Below are 24,192 nucleotides of genomic sequence, written 5' to 3' on the forward strand. Positions count from 1 at the left end.
AAAATGTCCAAATGTACAAAGCAATGCCCTTATTTAAAGGGTATTAGTTTCTCAGGTAAGAATTAGGCTTTATTTTCACAAGCTCTCTAAAACAGGGGTTCTCAACCTCTTTTGTTCCATGGACCCCTTTGCCAGTCGGGTGAAAGCCATGGACCCTTTACTAAGTCCACACTATACTGTGTATTATTTAATAAATATATCACACCCACACCAACACGTCCCCATAAGAATAATGTTTTTCTGAATTTCTATTCAAGCTCATGGACCCCTTATTAAGAAGCCTTGCTCTAAAATGACATATTCTCATATCAGGTTGGATCCAAGAGAGGACAAAGTTGTAAATGTTCACCTCTGTGTCCAAACAGTATCCTAAAATCAAACACTTTGTTGGTATACTCACTTAGTGACAATACTCCTAACCAGAAAACTGTATCAATTTGTGAGTTGGAAACAAATTGCAAAGTAAGCAGTCTGCAGAAAATAGATTTACTCTTCCAATTAGCAAAATTTACAGATCACTTCATTACTAAATTTGGAGACATATCTCAGAGTAAAATGACCTTGTTTCTTGAATCATATTTGAATCAAACATATTTGAATCAAAATATGTTTAAAAGTAAATAGTGGGAAGCGGACTTGGCCCAGTGGTCAGGGCGTCCGTCCACCACATGGGAGGTCCGCGGTTCAAACCCCAGGCCTTCTTGACCCATGTGGAGCTGGCCCATGCGCAGTGCTGATGCGCGCAAGGAGTGCCGCGCCACGCAGGGGTGTCCCCCGCATAAGGGAGCCCCATGCACAATGAGTGTGCCCCGTAAGGAGAGGTGCCCAGCGCGAAAGGAAGTGCAGCCTGCCCAGGAATGGCGCCACCCATACGGAGAGCTGACACAGCAAGATGATGCAACAAAAAGAAATACAGATTCCCATGTCTGACACAACTAAAGAAGCAGACAAAGAAGAAGACGTAGCAAACAGACACAGAGAACAGACAACCGGGGCGGGGGGGGGGGGGGGGGTAGGGGGGAAAGGGGAGAGACATAAGTAAATAAATAAATCTTAAAAAAAAAAAAGTAAATAGCAAGGACTGGCAATTTAAATATAGTATATGTTTTATTTATGCCCATTGAAGCATATTTTCTTTTAGGTACATGGGAGAGATTACCCTCAAGGCTAATGATGGCTTTATCTAAGGAAAAAAAAATACAAGTACACCAAGGAATATCTTTCAGTTTCTTGGCAAAACACGAATGGGAGGAAAAATAATTTGACTAGGAAAAATGATTTGACTTTTTAGTTCCAATTGTTTTCAATTTTTTTATATAAGGTCTTTATGCTGTAAAAGCTGTTCAGATTTTAATAGAACCTGAGTGCATAAAATGCTGAGGTGAATCACTACTTTCTATTCAGCGTAAATAAATTTGCTTTTTTTTTTTTACAATTCACATGATTTATATATATACATATATTTTTAAAAGATTTATTATTTATTTTTCCCCACCCCTTTGTTGTTTTGCCCTTGCTGTCTGTTCATCTTCCTTTTAGGAAGCACCAGAAACAGAACCCAGGGCCTCACATGTGGGAGGAAGACACCAAATTGCTTGAGCCACCTCTGCTCCCTGCTTTGTTGCATCTCTCATTATTTTTCCTCCCCGCATCTCTTGTTGCATCACCTTGTTGGGTCACCTTGCTGTGCCAGCCTGTCACGTCAGCTCCCTGTCTTGCTCACCTTCTCCAGGAAGCTCTGGGAACGAAACCTGGGACCTCCCATGTGGTAGGCAGGAGTTCAATCGCTTGAGCCACATCTGTTCCCCTAACCTGATATTTTTAAAAATAAAAAGAAAGCACGTTCTCTCTAGAAGATAGACCAGTGGGCTCTTCCTCAAGGAAAGCAGTCTGAAGTGGGCAAGCCTCCTACGTGGACTCCTAGGGTTTCTCTGGTCTCTGTCACTGTTGCCCGCATGCCTGCTACAGATGTCCAGGAAGAGAGTAGCTCTGAACAGTCCTGAGAAGCAGGATTGTTCTGGCCATTACATTTCACACAAGCATTGAAGGAACTCTGTCAAATAATAACCTAATTGCCATTTGTGGCTTCTTTTTATTCTGAATCAATAACCTCAAAGTGAAGGTGTCCCTGGCCCATTATGCCCTAACTGACCCATCAGGTTCCCCATGAAGACCTTCTGAAGGGAAGTGCTAAGGCAGCAGGTGTTAAGATGTACTGCTGCTTCTAAAAATAGTTTGCAGGCAACAGGCATGAAACCAACTTCAGATGTACTTAAGTACTGAGTTGACTGCTCAAGTTTGAAGAGGTGTTTTTGAATGCACAATTGATTTTTAGCAAGTATAAGATATCAAGACCTTCATTTTTATTTTATAAAAGTAGGCTATGTTGCATGAGGATCTAAAAGTGGCTAAGAAACAAAGTCTGCAAGATTTTTAAGTCTAAAAATAAACAGGGAATGGTGCCAAACATGAACATTTCAGCAGAAAGGTAATAATCAGAAAGCCAATCAGATAATGAAAATGAAGAACCCCACATAATAGCTAATGCTGATTTTAATGTAAAACGTGAAAAATTCAAACTTTATAAAGGTGGAAAAAAATGCAGTTAGGTGTATGTATAGATCACCCCAAGAGAACCTGTGGCTAAAAAGGCGCCATGAGCGTCTTCTGACTAGTACAACCTGATGCTATCCTACCACCCTGGTTCACTTTTTATTTCAATAATGGTAGAAATTCCTTATCAAGACCTTAATTTTGGCATCCAAAATATTAATTTAGAAATAAGAATAACCAGACTAATAATTCCCTATTAATATCCTAATTTATGACAGCAAGAGCATACAGTTCTTGATTCTAAAAAGGCCATTTACTATCTTATCCCAATTACTCTTCCAGGAGGGAGAAGAGAAAGAATGGTTGGGATTACATTATACAGAAGGTTTAGAACAATGCAAAGCATCCTGAAAGGAAGCTCAAAGACCAATAAATACTCAAACTACATGAAACAAAGGAAAAAAAGGGGAAAATACTGAAACTACGTTGCTGTACCACGGAGATACACAGTAGCCATGATCATTTCCTGGATTACTCTTTGGAACTTATTTCAACTGACCTTAATTGCTTATAAAGTGTGCAACACAATTAGGCAGAATTTGTCTTTAATTTAGCTCTGAAAGAAGCATGAATGGAAGCAAACTCTAATCATAGACCACTGTAGATCATTAGAGCAATTAAGAACACAGTTGCCAGTCAGTCTTGAAAGCCTTTCACACAAATCCTCTGCTAACCTTTGGACCCCGGTTTCAGACTTGAGAAAACTTTGGGGTTCTTAAGGGCAAGTGAGAGCTCGTTGAGGAAGGAAATAAAGTGGGAGTCTCTCTCAGATTTCTTTGTCTCAAAAATAACCACAATGGTAAAGTGAGGCTCTGGGCGGGTCAGGAAGTAGGTGCTCTGAACTTTGTCATCATAGAAGTGTACCACTTTCTCCAAACTGTTCAGGTCGGACGTGCGGTCCGTCATGATCATGATGACATTGGGCCAGTGCATGACAGGCCTTTCGCTGGGCAGCGACACTACAGCTGGATACTGGTCCACACCCTTAGGGGCCTCTCTGTAGGAATGGGGGTGATGATAACCGTGACCCTGAAAGCTCTCTGAACCTTGGTTGTCAAAAATTAAGGACACATTGGCAGCATCATATTTCCTGATGAAGCTGGAAATCTTTCCAAAGAGGTCTGGGTTGGCTTTTGCAGTCAAAGTTTTCATTTCTGAAGCAGTCGTTTGTCGGCTCAGCGCCTCGTGAAAGTAAAAGCTAAACTTGGCAAGGAGCATGTTTTTGAGTTTCATCAGCCAAAGGAAAAGGTGTGGGGGCTGAACGGCCTTCTGAGATTGCCCTCCAAACAGATGTTTCTTGGTCTCCCGCTGCTTTTCAAAGATCTGGCCCCAGGTCTGCAGCTTGGTGTGTGCGCTGTGTAGGTTAACCAGAGACGGGAGGAACTTCCACTCCGAGACCTGAGCCTGGGCCTTCAGGAGGTGACTCAGGACGTCAACTTCCAGCTGGAAACTGCTTTCCAGGGGACTGAGGATTGGGTGGTGAAACCTAAAGGGGGAAGGGAAATTGATTTAAAAAAATGGAAATGTTACTCCCCATTGGCACTTTTTAAAATGCCATCCGGGCCCCCCTCCCCCAAGAAAAAAAACAACATTGTGGCCAGACAAATAATATTATACTTGGGAGCAAGGGGATGAAAGATGAAAGAACTCCATGTTAATTCATCAAAAAAGCTATTCTGACATAATTTCACCATTTTAGAGTTATGTCAATATACTGTTCTTCTGTGGAAACCACCTAAGGTTTACAAAAATGACAGGAGTCGTTACCTTCTTTTCAAATGAAGAGAAATTAAATTGGATAGCAATTCTTTCTTAAATTATTTTATTTATTCTGAGTATTGTATAATTAACATTATCATCAAAACAAGGCCTTCTCTTTTCAAGGAGTGGTGGTAAAGAGGCGGAGGTACAGAAAAGGTCACTAAAACATAGGTTGAGTGTGTATATACTTACATAAACTCATTTCATGTTCATAGGAACACTATGAGGTATTAGTACACCTATTTTGTAAGTGAGGGTACAGACGATAAAACTATCTGAAACATAGCAATCAATAAATGTTTATTAAAGGAACACTATAACATTTACCAGAAAGTCCTTACTCAATCCTAGTTCTCGAATTCCCTACATATTTAATCACAGTTAAAAACAAAATGGTGGCATATTAAGTATCTAACTTCAATTGCTTTCCACTGTTCTTTGATGAAATCCAAAATCCTTAAAAAGGCCTACAAAGCCTAGAATGACTTGGTCCCTTCTCATCTTGAGCCACATTTCCACCCCCTTTACTTTCTCCAGACATTGAAAAATTAGAAATGTAATGGTATTACAAAAGAGGTCAAGGCTGTAGTACAAATTATTTCAACTTGTTCTAGATAAAGTTTTTTTTTTTTAACTTTTTGAGGGAGTGGATGTGGCTCAAGCAATTGAGTGCCAGTTTCCCACATAGGAGGTCCCGGGTTCAATCCCCAGTGCCTTCTAAAAAACAAAACAAAACAAAAACAAACAACAAGCAAAACGAATGGAAAAACAACAACAAACCAACTCAGGGGAGTTGATGTGGCTCCGTGGTTGAGCACCAGCTTCCCACACATGAGGTCTGGGGCTAAATGTCCAGCCCTGGTACCTCAAAAAAATAAACAAATTGTTTGAGGAGTTCTGGGGAGATGGTGTCGGAGTAGGCCAAAACAATGGAGAAAACAGGCAGCGGACTTGGCCCAGGGGTTAGGGTGTCCGTCTACCACATGGGAGGTCTGCGGTTCAAACCCCGGGCCTCCTTGACCCATGTGCAGCTGGCCCATGCGAAGTGCTGATGCACGCAAGGAGTGCCATGCCACGCATGGGTGTCCCCGCGTAGGGGAGCCCCATGTGCAAGGAGTGCACCCCGTAAGGAGAGCCGCCCAGCGTGAAAGAAAGTGCAGCCTGCCCAGGAATGGCGCCGCACACACAGAGAACTGACACAACAAGATGACATAACAAAAAGAAACACAGATTCCTGGTGCCACTGATAAGGACGGGAGTGGTCACAGAAGAACACACAGTGAGTGGACACAGAGAGCAGACCACGGGGGGCAGGGGGAGGGGAAAAGGGGAGAGAAATTTTTTAAAAAGTTATTAAAAAAAGTCATTAGAGGCACTTAATAGCAGATTTGAATTGCGTGAAAACAGCATTAGTGATTTCGAGAACAGATCATCTGAACTTGAAAAGACAGGAGAACAGAAAGAGAAAAGAATGGAAAAAATGGAACAGAGTCTTAGGGAACTGAATGACAAAGTGAAACACACAAACATACATGTTATCAGTGTCCCAGAAGGAGAAGAGAATCGAAAAGGGGATGGAAAGAATATCAGAGGAAATAATGACTGAAAACTTCCCAAACTTTATGAAAGACATAAATATCAATATCCAAGGGGAACAATGTACCAATCAGAATAAATACAAATAGACCTACTCTGACATCTATTATTTGGAATGACAAAAATCAGAAATAAAAAGAAGTTTCTGAAAGCAGCAAGAGAAAAGCAAAGCATTACATACAAGGGAACCTCAAAAAGACTAAGTGCTGACATCTCATCAGAAACCACAAAGGTGAGAAGAAAATGGTATGATATGTTTAAGGTACTGGAAGAGATAAACTGCCAGCCAAGAATTCTATACCTGGCAAAATTGTCCTTAAAAATGAGGGTGAGTTTAAAGTCTTCATAGATAAAAACTGAGAGAGTATGTTACCAAAAGACTACAATTACAGTAGATACTAAAGGGAGTGCTGCAGACTAAAAGGAAAAAACAAGGTAGAAAAACTTGGAAAAGCATGTAGAAATGAAGACTATTAGGAAGAATAACTAAAGGGTAAAAAGACAGACAAGAGTAAGATATTACAACACAATGCCAAAGGGCAAAATGGACCAAGTAAGTAATGCCTTTACAGTAATAACACTGAATGTTACTGACTTGAATGCCCCAATTAAAAGACATAGACTAAAGGAAAAAAAAAAAAACAAGAGACAAACAAAAAACACAGACTGACAGAGTGGATAAAAAAATATCAATCACCTATGTGCTATCTACAAGACACTCACTTCAGACATAAGGACAAAGCCAGGTTGAAAGGGAAGGGCTGGAAAAATATATTCCATGCAAATAGTGACCAAATAAGAGCTGGAATAGTGATACTAATATCAGACAAAATAGATTTTAAAGGCAAAACTGTTATAGGAGATGAAGAAGGTCATTATATATTAATAAAAGGGGCAATTCACTAAGAAGAAATAACTATAAGTATTTATGCACAGAATCTGGGTGCCCCAAGTTCATGAGGCACACACTAGCAAAACTGATGGGAGAAATAGAAGTCTTTACAATAATAGTTGAGACTTAAATATAGCACTCTCAGTATTGGATAGAACATCTAGACAAAGTATAAATAAAGAAACAAAGAGCTTGAATAATATGATAAATGAACTAGACCTAATAGTTACAGAGCATTACACCCCAAAACAGCAGGATATGTATTCTTTTCAAGCCCTTGTGGTTTTTTTTTTCATTTTGTTCATTTTTTTTAATTTTTAATTTTATTTTTAAAGTTATCTAGATTACATAAATGTTACATTAAAAATATAGGGGATTCCCGTATGCTCCACTCCCCATACCCATCCACATTTACCCACATCAACATCCTTCATTAGTGTAGTACATTCATTGCATTGATTAACCATAATTGGAGCACTGCCACCAAGCATGGATTGTAGTTTACATTGTAGTTTACACTCCTTCCCACACAATTCTGTAGGGTATGGCAAGATAGATAATGGCCTGTATCTGTCATTGCAACATCATTCAGAATGATTCTCAAGTCCTGAAAATGCCCCCATATTACATCTGTTTTCCCTCTCCCTGTCCTCAGAACTTCCAGTGGCCTCCACATCAATGATATAAGTTCTTCCATTGCTAGAATCATAATAAGTCTATAGTAGACTACCAGTAAGTCCACTCTAATCCATTGTTCATGCCCCAATCCTGAGGATTCTGGGATGGTGATGCCCAATCCACCTCTAAGTGAGAGGGGGCTTCAGTCCCATAAGGCCAGTGGAATGGACTCTCTTGCTTGCAGTTATAGACTCTCTAGGTTTCTTGGTATGGTGGTTGTCCATTATCACCTCCTTGTTAGTTGTGCCAGGTGAGTCATGAACTGGAGAGTAAATGTTGCAACTCCGTTGAGGCTCAGGGCCCAAATGGCACATGGATAGCCCAATGATTCAATTATCTTGGATGTACATCTACCAACACCAGCACCAACTAAGCCAATGCCATCTTGCCAGAGCTCCTCAAGTGCTTATTGATCTTTCTCCATGATAGACCATATATTGGGTTACAAGACAGGTCTCAATAAATTTAAAAAGATTGAAATTATTAAAAACACTTTCTCTGATCATAATACAATGAAGCTGGAAATAAAAATGGATAGAAAAAGGAAAAAATCACAAATATATGGAGATTGAACAACACTCTCTTAATCAGTAGGCCAAAGAAGAAATTTGAACAAATTCAGTAAATATTTTGAGATGGATGAAAATGAAATACAAACATCAAAACCTAGGTGATACTACAAAGGCAGTTCTGAGAGAGAAATTTATATTCCTCAATACTCATTGAAAAAGAAGAGGGAAGCAAACTTGGCCCAATGGATAGGGCGTTCGCCTACCATATGGGAGGTCTGCGGTTCAAACCTGGGCCTCCTTGACCCTTGTGGAGCTGGCCCATGCACAGTGCTGATGCATGCAAGGAGTGCCGTGCCACAGAGGGGTGTCCCCCGTGTAGGGGAGCCCCACGTGCAAGGAGTGCGCCCTGTAAGGAGAGCCGCCCAGCATGAAAGAAAGTGCAGCCTGCCCAAGTATGGCACCGCACACAGAGAGCTGACACAACAAGATGACGCAACAAAAAGAAACACAGATTCCTGGTGCTGCTGATAAGGATAGAAGCAGTCACAGAAGAAGACACAGCAAATGGACACAGAGAGCAGACAACTGGGGGAAGAGGAAGGGGAGAGAAAGTTTTTTTAAAAATTAAAAAAAAAAAAGAAAGTTAAATTGAAGATTTAATTGCACACCTAGAGGAACTAGAAAAAAGAAGAGCAAATTAATTCCAAACCAAGCCGAAGGAAAGTAGTAAAGATCAGAGCAGAAATAAATGAAACCAAGAACAAAAAATCAACAGAGAAAATCAACAAAACCAAAAATTGGTTCTTTGAGAAGAGCAACAAAATCAACAAACCCTTAGCAAGACTGACAAAGAACAAAGAGAGATGCAAATAAATAAAATCAGAAATGAGAGGGGGGATGTTACCACTGATCCCACAGAAAGAAGAGAGAACATAACAGGATTGTATGAACAACCGTAAGCCCAAAAACTATACAATGTAGATGTTGGAGAGATTACTAGAAACACATGAACAACCTACACCGACTCTAGAAGAAATAGAAGACCACAAGAAAACCAATCACAAGTAAAGAGTTTCAATCATTAAAAACATCCCAAAGAAATGCAAATCAAAACTACAATGAGATATCATTTTACACCTATTAGACTGGCTGCTAGTAAAAAGTTAAAATTTAAGTGTTGGAATGGATGTAGAGAGACAGGAATGTTTATTCACTGTTGGTGGGAAGGTAGAATGGTATAGGCACTGTGGAGGACTGTTTGGGAGTTCCTAAGGAAGTTGAATGTAGATTTGCCATGTCAGCTGGCAATACCATTACTAGGTATATATCCAGAAAAACTGAGAGCAGAGACATGAACAGACATCTGCATGCTGATGTCCATAGCCACATTATTGATTGCCAGAGGTTGCTAACAACCCAAGTATCCATCAACCAATGAATGGATAAAGAAATAGTGTATACACACAATGGAATATTATGCAGCAGTAAGAAGAAACAAAGTTGTGAAGCATATGACAACATGGATGAACCGGGAGGATATTGAGTGAAGCAAGCCAGACACAAAAGAACAAATACTCTATGATTGAGCTATTATGAACTAAATATATTTTGTAAACTTATGGAGTTAATAATTAGAATATAGGTCACCAGAAAATAGAATGAGGGTAGAGAATGGAAAGCTGAGATCTATTCTGTGCAGAACTGGTAAAAAGGTTGTTTGTGAATCTTTGAAAATGAATAGAATCTTTGAAAATGAATTAAAGCATATTGTGCTGTTTGTAACTAGAGTGCTATTACATGGGTATAACAGTGGTTGAAAGGGAACATCTAAAGTCATGTATATTACTAGAAGGAAAGGTAAAAATTATAACATGGGACTGTACATGATACCAAACCTCAGGTAAAACATGAATATGGGTGGTCTTGCATATATGAGACTGTTTTTCAAAATATAAATACAAATATACTAGAGAGAAGGAAAAAGAATTAAGAATTAACAGCTATGTACAGCAGGGGAAGCATAAAGAGATTGAGAGGTGATGAGTTTTATTTGTTTTTTATTATTATTATTAGAATAATGAAATGTTCTAAGAAAGATTAAAGTGATGAATGCACAAATATGTGATTACACTGAATACCATTGTAAACTTTGGATGGATTTATGCTTTATTAATAAGTATCAATAAAATTGAATTGTTGAAACAAAAAAACCTCCCAAGATGAAAAGCCCAGGACCAGATGCTTCACCCGTCAATTATACCAATCATTCAAAGATGATCTAATACCTAACTGCTCAAGCAATTCCAAAAAATTAAACAGGAAAGAACAGGAAAGAATGCCACCAAGCTCATTCTATGATGCCAACTTAATACCAAATACCCTAAAACCAAAGCTACACAAAGATACTAAAAAAAAAAAATTACAATCTCTCTAATGAGCATAGATGTAAAAATGTTCAAGAAAATAACTGCAAATAGAATCCAACAGCATATTAAAAGAAGTATACACCACGACCAAGTGGGATTTAATCCTGGAATATAAGGGTGGTTCAACATAAAAAAATCAATTAATGTAATGAACCACATTAACAAATGGAAGGAAAAAAAACAGTTATCTTGATTGATGGAGAAAAGGCATTCGACAAAATCCAGCATCTTTTCTTGATAAACACTTTGAAAGATAGGAATAGAAGGAAAATTCCTCAATGTGATAAAAGGCATATATGAAAAACCCAAGCCAATATTGTATTCAGTGGGGAAAGGCTAAAGCTTTCCCTCTAAGATCAGGAACAAGATTAGGATGTCCACTGTCACCACGGTTATTCAATTTGTGCTAGAAGTTCTAGCTAAAGCAATTAGACCAAAAAAAAAAGAAGGCATCCAAATAGGAGAAGAGAAAGTAAAACAGTATTCGCAGATGACATGATTCTATATTTAGAAAATGCTGAAAAATCTATGACAAAGCTATTTGAGCTAATAAATGAGTTTAGCAAAGTGGCAAGATACAAGATCAATACACAAAAATCAGTAATGTTTCATATATTAGTATTGAAGAATATGAAGAGTAAATCAGGAAAAAAAAACCATTTACAATAGCAAAAAAAAGACTCATACCTAGTATCAACTGAACCAAAGATGTACAGGACCTATATTTTTAAAACTACAAAACAATGCTAAAAAAATTAAAGACCTAAACAAATGGAAAGACATTCTGTGTTCATGAATTGGAAGACTAAATAACATGAAGATGTCAATCCTAACTAAAAAAAAAAAATCCTAAAAAATGTAACATGGGACTGTATAACAGTGAAATACCATGTGAAATATGAATATGGGTAATATTGCATATATGACTGTTTTCACAAAATATAAATACAAATAAACTAGAGAGACAGAAACAATAGCAGGTATGCATGGCAGGGGAAGCATAGAGAGATTGAGAAGAGCTGAGTTTTTTGTTTATTATGATTATTACTGGAATAATGACAATGCTCTAATAATACCTGAAGTGATGAATCACCACAATGTGATTATAACAAATACCACTGATTATACACCTTGGATGGATTACTGCTTTATTAATAGGTATCAATAAAATTGATTTGTTAAAAAAACTGACTATGGTCTATGGCACATACACATATGTAATTGATTCTTGTTATCTGCAGTAGATGAGTTTTATAACATCACCATGAACACTGAATTAGCGACCATTGAACCATTACTTCTAGGAGAAACACAGCGTTGGGTTCCTGCAAGCCTCTGGTTGCAACATTTTCAACTGATCAATACATAAACTTATTTTATGTGGGTTTCTGTTTAAAGATAACCTTATTTAATATATACAGTTGATTCATTAACATTAAATTCATGGCCAATAACATTGTAACTCATGCCTCAATGAAGCTTTTCTAAAACACATATTTTCTCCATTAGCCACATCACAGCCTTATTGCATTCAGGAACACTACGTGCACTTCAGCACTGGGGGGGGCACTATTAACAGAGAAATCACCAACAAAATGCACAAAAATGTGAAAAGCATGGCACTAAATATATTGCAGAAAGGACACTTGTTTACAGTATGAGAGCTGAAACAAAAAGGCAGAGCGCTGCCTTGTTCTGTCTCAGCTGGGATGTGAATGTGTGGTGATTCAAATTTTCACTGCTCTGCATGTCTGCAAATGATCATGACTGCAAAAGCATTCTGAGTATTTGTGGGTTACAAATAAAATTTAGCAAGTATGCAATTTGCAAATGCAAAATCCACAAATAATAAGGATCAATTGTACTTAAAAAATGGAATTTTATTTAATTTCATACTTATCCTTACTAAGTACAATGTACTCTTGATATTTTTTATGTTTTATATATATGATATGGAATTCATAACCATATCAAACTGATACATATATATATATATATATATATATATATATTTTTTTTTTTTTTATGTACCAGGATCCAGGAATTGAATCTGGGTCCTTATATGTGGGAAGCTGGTGCTCGACCACAGAGCTACATTGGCCTACCTGAGTTGGTTTTTTCATTTGTTTTGCTTATTGCTTATTTTTGTTTTTTCAGGAGGTACTGGGAACCAAACCTGGGACCTCCCATGTGGGAAGCAGGTGCTCAATTGCTTGAGCTGCATCCACTCCCTATTACATATAGTTTTAATTGGATTACTACTCACCAAATTAATTTTAGGACTCATGGATTGCTATCTGATATTTGGAAAACACTATTTTACTTCACAAATAACAGCAATATTGAGGAGGAAGGGGGCAGGATGTGGAGCATCCTTCCTTCTAGGTAGAGGGGAAAAAAAGGCAAGAACAAAGACCTGAGGCAAGAGAGAGTATGACTCTTTTCTTTAATATTTCTTTTCTGATTCTTCAGTCCTCCTCTTAAGAGTCACTTCCTTGGAAATGTTTTCTCTATCTGTAGACTAGGTCAAATCCCCCAGTTATAAGCTCCCATAGCACTCTATATTTTTCTTCTAATTTCTTAATATGTTTTCCCTTTTAGTATAATAGCTTAACCATATAAGTCATTGGTCAAACTGGACATTTGATAACCCTAGCTTTAAGCTATTCCACAGGGGGCAGTAATATCTGCCTACTTCCTTCATTCCTGTATCTCCCAAATATAAGGCAAACAGAAATTCAATAAATGTGATGTCTGTTAAGATTTGAATCCTAGTCTCTGCTTCATTAATTCTGTCTGTTATTTATAATCTAACTGGAGTCCTGTAACACTGGAATAGAGTGGTTAAGAGAAGTCCTTTCTGTATGGGCCACTTAAGATGTTTCTTGCTTGGTCTTTCTTTCTGAGCAATGCCTAGGGAGTTTGTCTGCCTGGTGCTGCTGTATCCTCCTCAAGAAGCCAACATAAAGTCCTTACATCCCTAAAGATCCTGAGCACCTGCAGAGGCTGTGGAATTATCTTCAGCAAGTGATCCAATTTAAAGGGGAGGGAAGAACCTAGCATTTATTGAGGATATCTTATGCTCCAAGTACCATGTTAGATGATTTACAAGCCTCAGCTCATTTAATTTAATCTGCTTCACTGTCAATGAGACAGAAGCTTCTCTCACAGATCTATTTTGGCCCTTATTGAAGAGCAAAATGCTGATTATCAATTAAACAGTTAGAAAACAAACCACTGCAAAGAATATCTAGAGGTTTTTTCCTATCTATTTTAAACACTAATTGAAGAAATGATGGCTGAGAAAGGCCACACTTGAACATTCTAAAGATAGAAACTGATTACCATGTAATAAATAGAATGTGGTTATTAATATTCACATTAAAATAACCCTGTTTCTATTACCAGCATTTTGCCCTCAACATTCTTCAAGATAGAGAAAGCTAAAACATCAATGGAGGGTAAATTTGGATAACATACTCAAAGAATCAGAAAGATGAAATAACTCAAATCTTACAGCTCAACGTGCTTTATTAATTAACTAATTTAGGAATCTTCAAACATTACGGGTTTTGGAATAAGCATTAAGAGGCAAATACACACATGCACATCACTATCACTAAGTCTCAAATTCTTTAGATTTTAAGTACAGTTCCTACCACCTTAGCTTTTAAGTCCCCTCACACTCCTTGTAATAAGCCTTTCCTGTTAGCATTAAATATCACAAGATTCTATTATCATGGCTATCAGGAAAATCTGCCAACAATCTGAAGATTGTTAATCACAGGAAAATGGCATGAGGTTGGAGAAAATTCTATTACAAATAACACTACTGTTATTTCCCTACTTCTTTCAGCTGGAAATCATCATTTATATCCAATGCTCTCCTGGAAAGGACATGAATTCTCTGTACAAACCTTCAGAAAAAATTCTGAACAAGTTCCTCCATAAATATAAATGCTCAATATTTATTAAGGATGAACATCAAAGCTATTTTTCATCCCTAGAAAGAGATAAAAAACTCATGTTAATGTTAGTCTGCCAAGTCTTTGAGATTAGTATTATGATGTATAATTTTCACTCCACTGTGCTCCAGAGCTATTCACTACTCTTACCATAGGAAGATTTGTTAATCTGTTGTAATCCAAAAATATATACCTCAATTGGGGCAGCAAGTTTGAAAAATTCTGAATACCGAATTAACTGACAACTATTTGCAGAGAACATCTGCCCTAATTATAGAAAGGTAAAAGAAAGAAAAGACAGAAAGAAGGAAGGGCAGGTAGGAGGGAGGGAAAAGGAAATAAATTATCTCCACAGAATAGAGGAAAATATAAAACAGGTTTCTGTATTATTCTAATGAGAAGACAGACAATTTCATTTCAGAAACATCACCTCTCTCAGTCACCAGTCCACACCATGGAGTTCCTTCCCCAAAAAGTGTGCTGGTTCCATGCATGTGCAATGTTAGAAGCTCAATTAAAAATAAATCTGTAACCCCTTTTCATTTAAAACAATTAGTTTATTAGTTTTTAGATACAAAAATACATTGAGGATACAAAGATGAATTAGCTAGGGATTTTTCCCTACAGAACTTTACATGGTAAAAGGAGGCATTTACAATGGATACAAAGTAGAAAGTAATAAAATTCTCAGGAGGGGTACAAATAAAATAATAGGTTATAGAGGAAGAAGTGATTCCATTTGGTTGAGAGATTGTGGAGGCCAGAGAGGAGATAGACTGTGAACTGGCCCATGAAACTTAAAGAGTAGGTAGGATTTAGTTGTGTGGAGATGAGGGCTATAGTAGAATGAACTGGTGATCCTAATTCTTTACTATCCTTGATTCCATATCCTTTTCCGTATGACTCTGCAGTCCCCCCAAAGATGGAGTGTACTTTCCCACGTCTTGACTTTGGACTGGGCCCATGACTCCCTTTGGCTGAAGGGAGCTGATGTAAGCAGAAGCAGAAGCTTAGAGTGAGCTCAGTTGGTAATGTTCTTTTGTACTTTGGCCATCGCCACTAAGTAAGCCGCTTTGCCTCCAGCCTTGTCCTCAGAATGGTCCCACTTTGAGCATACCTAAATCCAAAGCTCACAGTAGGGGTCAAGTCCCTCTAGAAGCTGGACCAACAGTATGCAAGAGAGCTACCCAGCTGGTCCAGCCAAGGTCAGTCAATCCCCAATATATGCAAACCCATATGTGTGAATTTGGGTGATTTGTTATTCACAATTATTATAATAGCTAATGGGTAAGAGATGCAGGGTAGAGTGATGTAGGGACATTGTAAGCAAAAGAAATATCAGAAACTAGGGCAGAGAGGTAGAAAATGGCATACATTTATGGGGACTATATTAGATGATGGACCATTGTTTGGCTTCTGCTTAAAATTCTTAACAATTTCTGTTTCAGGCTTTTTCCTTCTCACTAAGAGTTTGGCTGCAATTTAAGGCATTTGATGGGCAGTAGTTGGAGATAAATTTGAAAAGACAGGTTGAGCCAAGATTATAGAGAGCCTTCACTGAATCTTCACTACAGAATCTTCACTGTTAAGATCCATGTACCTATCAAATGCTTAGAGTAGAATGTTTCTAACAGAAATCACATTATATTGGTTTTATGAAATTGTCAGTTGGCAATAATTAATTTTGGAGAACTATGCACATGCATATAACAAACTGTTTAACAGTCTTATTATCATAAATCCTTTTTTTTTTTTTAAGGAAAAAAGGCATAAGACCTAAATAAATAACAGTTCTGCCTTGGTGAGAATTCTGTCAAATGAAGCATTCAGATCAAGAAAGGTTTCTTTCCTAAATGCAAACAGAAAATGTATGTAACTCAATTTTTTTAAAGTTATTTAAATTCTAGTTATAAAATTAATGATTAAAGAATAAAAATCATTTAATGATGTATTATTCCCATAACCAGAGGGTAAAAAAAAGTAGCTGCATTAATGATAGCTCATTTCTTTTTTTAATGCCATCATTTCTTAAAGCCATATTCTTGATTTAGGAGGATAAATATTAATTTGAATTTATAATCTATCTTCCAGTTTTGTTTTTAACCAGGAAATAAAAATATTAGCAAGAATTTTTTTTTATACTCACTGTACAAAATTGTCAGATAATAAATTAAAAACAAATCCTACACAATCAGAAAATATTCTATTGATAGTTACTTGGGGGGAAAAAAACAAGTTCTATCTCCCTTCTAAAGTATTCAAGGACTAGCAGACACACTAACCCTGTAGGAGGTAAATTAGTGTTTTTTTTTTCTTCTAGATGACACACAATGAAAACTCTTACATGATTAAAGTTTATACTTCAATGTGAAATGCAGCATCACAAATGGCTGATTCTTTAGCAGGAATTTATACTTGCTTAGTAAGACAATAAGTTTAACAGAAAGAGGAACTGTATTCTACTCTGCACAAAACGGGTTTCCAGAAGAAAAAAATGAAACATGTTTTCCATTCATTTCTGAAAGCAGATTGGACATTTGCAATAACTCACACAGGATCTGCATCTCAAATCAGGGCCAGAGGTTTAGACTTCACATTATTCTTCAAGGTTGTTAATTTTTTAATACAAAGGCATTTCATCAGTTAGTAGAAAGATGACAGTGTTCACAAAATTTTGTATAAGAGTTCTGATAAATATCAAATATACCAGGTTAAGTAAACACTCTCCAAAAGATAAATTTGTTCTTTTGGGAAGAAGATTAACTCTTTCAATTCAACAAGAATACCGAAATTTGAATCATTTCTCTGTAATACAGGGAACATGAAGGAAATGTGTTTGATGTAACACAAATACTAAATCAAAAAGTCTATAGAAAAAAGGCTGTTATCCTGGCAAAGGATAAACCATGTTAACTTATATTTAAAAGAATCCCATGTCCCAAAGAAAATCAATATATTATACATAAGTTCAACTTTGCAGAATTCCTTAACTAAGGAATTTATGTTGTTCAAATGTATGTTCAGATCATACAAATATTTATGATTACAATTTTATGAAATACCTGGAATAAGTAAATTTGTAGAGACAGACAGTAGATTACAGGCTACCAGGGGCAAGAGGGGAAGGATGCAGAGTTATTGCTTAATGGGTGTAGAGTTTCTGTTTGGGGTGATTAAAAAGTTTTTGTAAAGGATGGTGGTGATAGTAGTACAATATTGTGAATCTAATTAATATCACTGAATTGTACACATGAAAGTGGTTAAAATGGGAAATTTTGTGTTATATACATGTTACCAGAATAAACATTTTTAAAACAATTGTAATAATGCTGTTTCTCCTCTTCAACTATTCAATCCTAGATTTTCATAAGCATGTGGAAAAAACTGTGTGTGAGACTGAGAGGGCTGCTGAGTTCTCTCCCTCCCTCGCTCCTCTCTACTGACCTGGAGCTGTATTTCTTGAGGATGGTGTCCAAAAGGCCAACAAGCTCTTCAGCATTGATGAACTTCTGTGTGCTGAGGGTGTACATCTTTTCATAGAAGTCTGCAATCTCCATCCGAGCCTGAACAAAGAAGCAGAGCTGCTCTGACAGGTGGGAAAGGAGTTCTTCCACGTGGGGGGCCGTCCCACCCAGGGCACTGCGGGCAGTCACCACCTTCTTCAGCTCATTATGCAGGGACGTGTAGATGGTGCGGATGGAATCCTTCCTGCTGAAGAAAGACTGGCCCCCTGGCAGGCAAATGACAATAGAACATGACAGGTAAGGAAGAAAAACCAGAAATCCAAAATATGCCCCAGCACCCAGAAGGAATCTGAACCCACTGAGTTCATGGAGTTTTAACTAGCAACGTTCTCTGATTCCTGTGGTATTTTGTGATGCATAATTTCACAGAGGAACCAGTTAAATAAATGCCTGGCAAAATTCATTAGCATAGGATGAACCTATATATGATTTTCTCACCAACCCACCAATTCTCCCCCACTCTACTTCAATGAGGATTCAGACTTTAAACTTTAAAACATAATTAACCTAGTAAATGAAATCAACCTTGATTTAAAAAGCTCTCCTCTCACATAAATATATTTAAAGCAAAGAGAACACTGAAATAAAACAACTGTTGCTATTCCTATGTAAATCAAAGTATTTTTCTCCTTTAGGGTTTCATTTTCCTTTGACTTTTATCCTTTAAAGCCATACCAGAAAATGGAATACACACACATATCATCCTCTTACACTAGAACACAGACTACTGGATCCTCTGGAATAAAAGAAAATCTTAGCACTCTTGACAAGGTCAATGCTATAGGTTATAACTTAATAAGCACCACATTGTGAATTATTAAGAATCGGAACCAATTATAAATAACTGCTGCTCTAACTCAGGGGTTCCAAAGTAAATCCACACAAAACACATCTTCAACAGTCAAAGAGGATCGAACGCCATAATAGACATCATTTCCTTACATGATCAACTATACTTCCAGTAATTAGAGAGCCAGCTTCATAGATGATTAAGCAATTCTGCATCCTACCAAAGGGTCAGAGGCAAGGGAGTAGGAGAATGAAAAGAAACAGGGCCAGCTAAAAACAGCAATTCTAGGAATATATAAAAATCTCAGAGATGGGTGACAATTTAAATTTTCTACTGATATACCCAGGTGCTTTAATGAATGAAATATTATACTCTAAACATATCAACTAGGGGTAAAAATTATTTTATCAAGGCATTTCTAAAATATCTTCTTAGTGAACGAACCATTTCACAATATAGTTTTTAGTCAATGTTTCAAGAAATGAATCTCATATCCCTTCCGAATGAGGTGACCAACTCTTCCTGGTTTGTATAGGACTTTCCAGGTTTTAGAATTTCAAGTCTTGCTTCCCAGAAAAACCCTCAGTCTCCATTATAAAACTGAAAGTCCCACGTCCTAGGAACCCCCTGAGGCCTGGGTAAATCTGGATGACAGGTTATTCTACTTACTGCTGATTTCACAGGTGAAATTATTAAATCTCAAAAAACATTTTTCTCCAATATGCTATCTCCACATACGAAGAGCATGCCCATAAATTATCTTAATAATTGCAGCAAAAACCATATGGTACAGGTGGACTGATCCTGACACCAACATCCCACGCAGGACTGGACCCTGGAGTCTGCCTTCCTCTGATGCCCATGTGACAGTCTAAATCTGCTGACCGTTAAGAGTGACATTATGGACTAAACAGGTCTTGGTGCCCAGGACTAGGACAAAACCTCTTAGTTGGGAAGGTAATAAAAGTGTCATGTAAAACCCAAAAGCTTTGGAATCTGACAGACCAAGCTCCCCACTTACAAGCAGTGTGATGTGCAAATTACTTAGCCACTTTGAACCTTAGATTTTGTTTGTTTGCTTTTCACATAAAACTGGTAATGAACTGCTGTGAAGACAAAAGGAATAACATTTGGTGTGTAATGTGCCTGGAACAAAACACACGTTCAATAATGCTAATCCCTTTCCCTTCCACTTGATAGAAGAACTGATATAAGAAAATTTACTTAAACACCCAATAATATATAATTGAGCCTCTGAACTCTATGGTAAATGCAAGCTTCAAATACTTTAAAAAGAATAAATAGTTATCTATATGACAGACAACTAGGTGACCTCAGTTGTATACTCACTTCCATTGTTAAACTTGAAAAATTTAACTTTGCATTGAAAAATGAATATCTTCTTTCATCAGATTGCACATATCTGGGGTACTGAAAACACCACATAAATACAAATAACTTTATCAATAAACACCAATCCCCAGTATGTCAAACCACATGCCATGATAAGGAAGGGTGAGACCATCAAACCATTTTCTTTTAAACAGGTCCCTTTTCTTAAAGCTCTCTAGAATATAATCCTATCTTTGGACTGTCCTAGTTAAGAATATCCAATAGCACTGGCCTTCATTCATACAGAGGAATCAGAGACACCAGACTTCTTTCTCTTTTCAATGTTTTGAATTTAAAAATACAATTATTCTGAATTACTTCTAGAAGGTTCTATTTATGAAGACTATTAATTCTCACCACTTCAACAGTCATATCATATAAAACTTTAAGTAACAAATAAAGGAGCATGCGAGACATCTAACTGAACACTGTACCATACAACTTCTTGTTAATAATAATTTTAAGTATCAGTTAGGACATTTTAAACTATGCTAGATTCTAGGAATCAGAAATTGAGGAAACTCTCCAATAATGAATCACAGAAAGGGAAGAAAAATATGACCTTTTAAAATCTTCCACAGGCATTGAGTCAGCATATTTCAATCACTGATCCTTTCCAAACAGGTTATCAGTTGCACTCAAAGGGAAGAGAAGGCTCCAAGATAAGGGCTCCAGGCCAGTTTTTCAGTAACTGAGCCAAGACAGGCAGGGAGGACTCCTTGTCTGTCCTTTGTCTAAAGGCCCAAGCTTGCATCTATAATTAGGATTCACTACTAAAGCCTCAAGTAAACACCAGCTGAAAGAGTGAGGTAAAAAATAATCACTTTTCTGAAAGCAGGTTTAAAATATTTTTAAAGTATTGATAAACTTTTTGTTCTTTTTTTTTAAAGGAAATCATTTAAGTTTTCTAATTAGCAAAACAGTTGAAGAAGATGGGAATGTTTTAAATGGCAGGACAAACATAAGTTTGTCAATCCAATGATTGTGAAGTCATATTGTAAGTTGCAGTGCAAAAAAATTGTAACATCTGCAAAGTTAAAAATTAAATTCTGAAACTTACATTTACTATACATGTAAATAAGACATGAGGCATTAAAGTCCTACATGCCTTTTCAGCATTTATTCAGAAGTGACTAGGTCACTTGGGAAACTGAACAGTGCCTGAGAATGTTTCACAGTGTAAACTGATCCTGACCTGTGGGTCAACTTCCAAGCACAGGCCTTCACTAGGGTCACCAATGTCTGGTGTGCAAGGAGAACTGATCACTGGACATACTAAGGGCCACTTCACGGAACATAGACCAGAGTCTGACAGCAAAGTACTTATATGTATGGTTCTTACACACAGGCAGCCCAGATTGTGTGCCACTCAACTTAAACAAGAATAGTAAATTTTTTAACTGGGTCCCTTAAATAAACTTTAGGAATTCCAAATGAAACATCTCAGTTTATATCCAAAACTGTATGGAGACTAAGTCCACAGATTTCATCTAATTTCCATAAAGGAGCTAAAAAAAAAAAAAAAAGTTATCATGACACCAGGGCCAATTTCCATTCTTCACCAGGTAGGGCAATCTAAAATCAACCAAAACTGCCAGAAAATCACCCGTTTTCAATTTTACAGCTAAAATATTCCCCAATTTTCAAATATGTATTTATAGAAAAATTACATATTAAAGATAAATCATAGTGTATGTACACATTTTTTAGAAATCATAATGGCTGCAGACCCAATCTGGCAGTTCAAAAGCAGGTATTCTGGTTTGTGCTCTATTACCTATCCACGACACTGTATATATGTAATTTGCCAAGCTGTGGAGAGGGGAATAATAACACCTCAAAAGAAATTGCATATTTTGAGAGATGCCACTGTAAAAAGCGGTGGAAAAATACACAAGGTGGAACTGGAACTATCTGACCAGGATTTCCCAATAAATCGACATATTAAATAATATATTATTGTTCTGAATAGTTTTGGCAGAATTTAAGCTCTCAGAAAGCCCTGCCATTTGAGTGTTTACTGAAAGATCAGTATGCACATGGTCATCTTCATACAATAAGGCAACTGAGAAAAAAATCAAAATGGAATTTAGATCAATTTTATATTTCTATTCTCTATACTGTATATGTGTCCTTCATTCACATCAGACTGTGCTTCTGGTGATTAAAGGGTCTAAAATAGGCCAAAGTACTAGAACGACTCTAAAAGCTCTGAGATTTACATGTTATTATTGATAATTATCATTAAAGTAATAATACTTTGCGTATATATTTCCTCCTCATCTAATTATACTAATTGCTTCTGCTGGCTAAGAGAATCATGTACATCAGCGCTTGCATCTTACCAATTTTCAGGGGCAAGATTTACGATGGGGTGGTACGGGTGTTTACCATTTCCTCCCTGTCTCTTCTAGCTAGTGTGGGGCATATTTCTTGCTTTTCTGGCCAGTAGGCGTTCATTTCTTCATTTATTAAAAATTTATTGAGGGCCTATGAGAGGGTAGGACTTGGTCTCATACTCTGCAGGGGCCTTAACCATAAGAGGCCAGACACTATGTGTTCGTTAACTTTAACTAGGTTGTACTGCCAAGTTTGTTCTTCTGGTCGCAGTCACTGATTAAGGGTGTCGAAGACACAGAATTTGGTTAACTTCTCATAAACGGCACCAATCCATGCACGGGGCAAAAGGATAAAGCCATCGGTTTTGGGTATAGCACTGCAAAGAGCATCTACCAGGTCCGCCAATCTATCTGCAGCGGAGGCCTGTGGGCGGGGCTTGTGGAAGCCGAGGGCAGGAAAAGAACTGTGGGAGGAGACCGGAGGTGCAGAGTCGAGCCTGCGGGCTAGGCGTGACAGACACAGGGAACCCAAGCCAGTGCCGATTGGGAAATGTACCCCTTTCCTTCCCCCACAAGGGGCATGGGTGGGGGGCGGGGCGGAGGTACCTAGTTTCTGCCCCAGGTAGGTGAGGCTGTGATAGACCTTCTCGGCCGCGGCCAGGTGGGCCAAGGCCGCCAGCAGCGACAGCCAGCTGCCCCCCGCGCTCTTGTTGGCCTCTCGTTCCTTCTCCACATTGTCCTTGGCTTTGTCGTAAGAGAAGATGCCCAGGTGAGAGAAGAACGTCTCCAGCACCGCCTGTTCCACCGGGACCGGGGCGGCCAGCGGGATAGATTCCCCCATGCGAGCCGCGACCCAGCTCGACGCACGTGCCTGCTCAGCCCCTGGCACTTCCGGGTTCTGAGGGAAAGAACTTGCGCATAAGCATGCGTGCGCGTACCCGACTCACGGGACGGGCTCGCTCGCGCGCCGCGCCTGAACCGCGCCTATGCCTTAAGAGGAAGCCAAGGAGGAAAGTGTCGGCTCCTGAGTTCCCTTAGCGCTTTGGTTCCTGCAGCTCTGACTATAAAAACCTTCAGGGTGGAAGGGGAGACGGCTAACTGGCTACTCCGAGGAGCTGACTGCGTTCTGAGGTGAGCTGAGAGGCCCCTCCCTCTGAAATGCGTCAGTACTAAGTCACGTTGCGGTGACGTCAGTTCTTGTTCAAACCTCTCCTGGGCTCAAGGGGCTGGGCGAGAAGGCGGGAATAGTCCCAGGAAACTGGGTTTACTCACACAAGGATCCCAAGGCATCTTTTAAGCAAACTCAAGTAAGTGGTTTATAGATTAGAAGGCGGACATAGGAAAGATCTTTATCTTATCCCGTATGTAATTTTCATACAATCACACCGCGGTTAACTCACCTGTATGCCACAGTGTTCATCCAAGCCTCTAAGTAGAGCTCCCAAAAGCCAGACTCTTGAACTCTGCCATCCTACACAAACTACATTAAGCTTTCTAAAAAAAAGTTTTCAGAAGGAAGGATCAATTAATGTAGCTCTGCAAAGAGCCCGAATTGGTGCACCTTTATCATCATTCAAGTTAATTCCAAATTTCTTTGCCATTTAAAAACACTATCAAAGCAGCTCATTTGTATATCTATTACTTTGAAATACTGCCCACTACTCGCTAGTTTTTCCTTTCTTCTTACTTTTACTGCTTATTTTT

The 24,192-nt window shown here is 38.1% G+C and overlaps 1 protein-coding gene across 1 annotated transcript; it reads right to left on the reverse strand.

The window, feature by feature from the left end:
- Positions 1 to 1,088: 1,088 nt before the first annotated feature.
- On the reverse strand, positions 1,089 to 23,643 carry KICS2 (KICSTOR subunit 2). The gene is made up of 3 exons (XM_004465051.4): positions 23,095 to 23,643; positions 17,888 to 18,173; positions 1,089 to 4,099 (listed from the first exon to the last, which is right to left on the reverse strand). Exons 1-3 carry the CDS (start codon positions 23,327 to 23,329, stop codon positions 3,283 to 3,285), a joined length of 1,338 nt encoding a protein of 445 aa, XP_004465108.1. The 5' UTR covers positions 23,330 to 23,643; the 3' UTR covers positions 1,089 to 3,282.
- Between the last annotated feature and the right edge of the window lie 549 nt (positions 23,644 to 24,192).

This window comes from Dasypus novemcinctus, chromosome 12 (genome assembly GCF_030445035.2).
Source record: "Dasypus novemcinctus isolate mDasNov1 chromosome 12, mDasNov1.1.hap2, whole genome shotgun sequence".
NCBI classification, from domain to species: domain Eukaryota; kingdom Metazoa; phylum Chordata; class Mammalia; order Cingulata; family Dasypodidae; genus Dasypus; species Dasypus novemcinctus.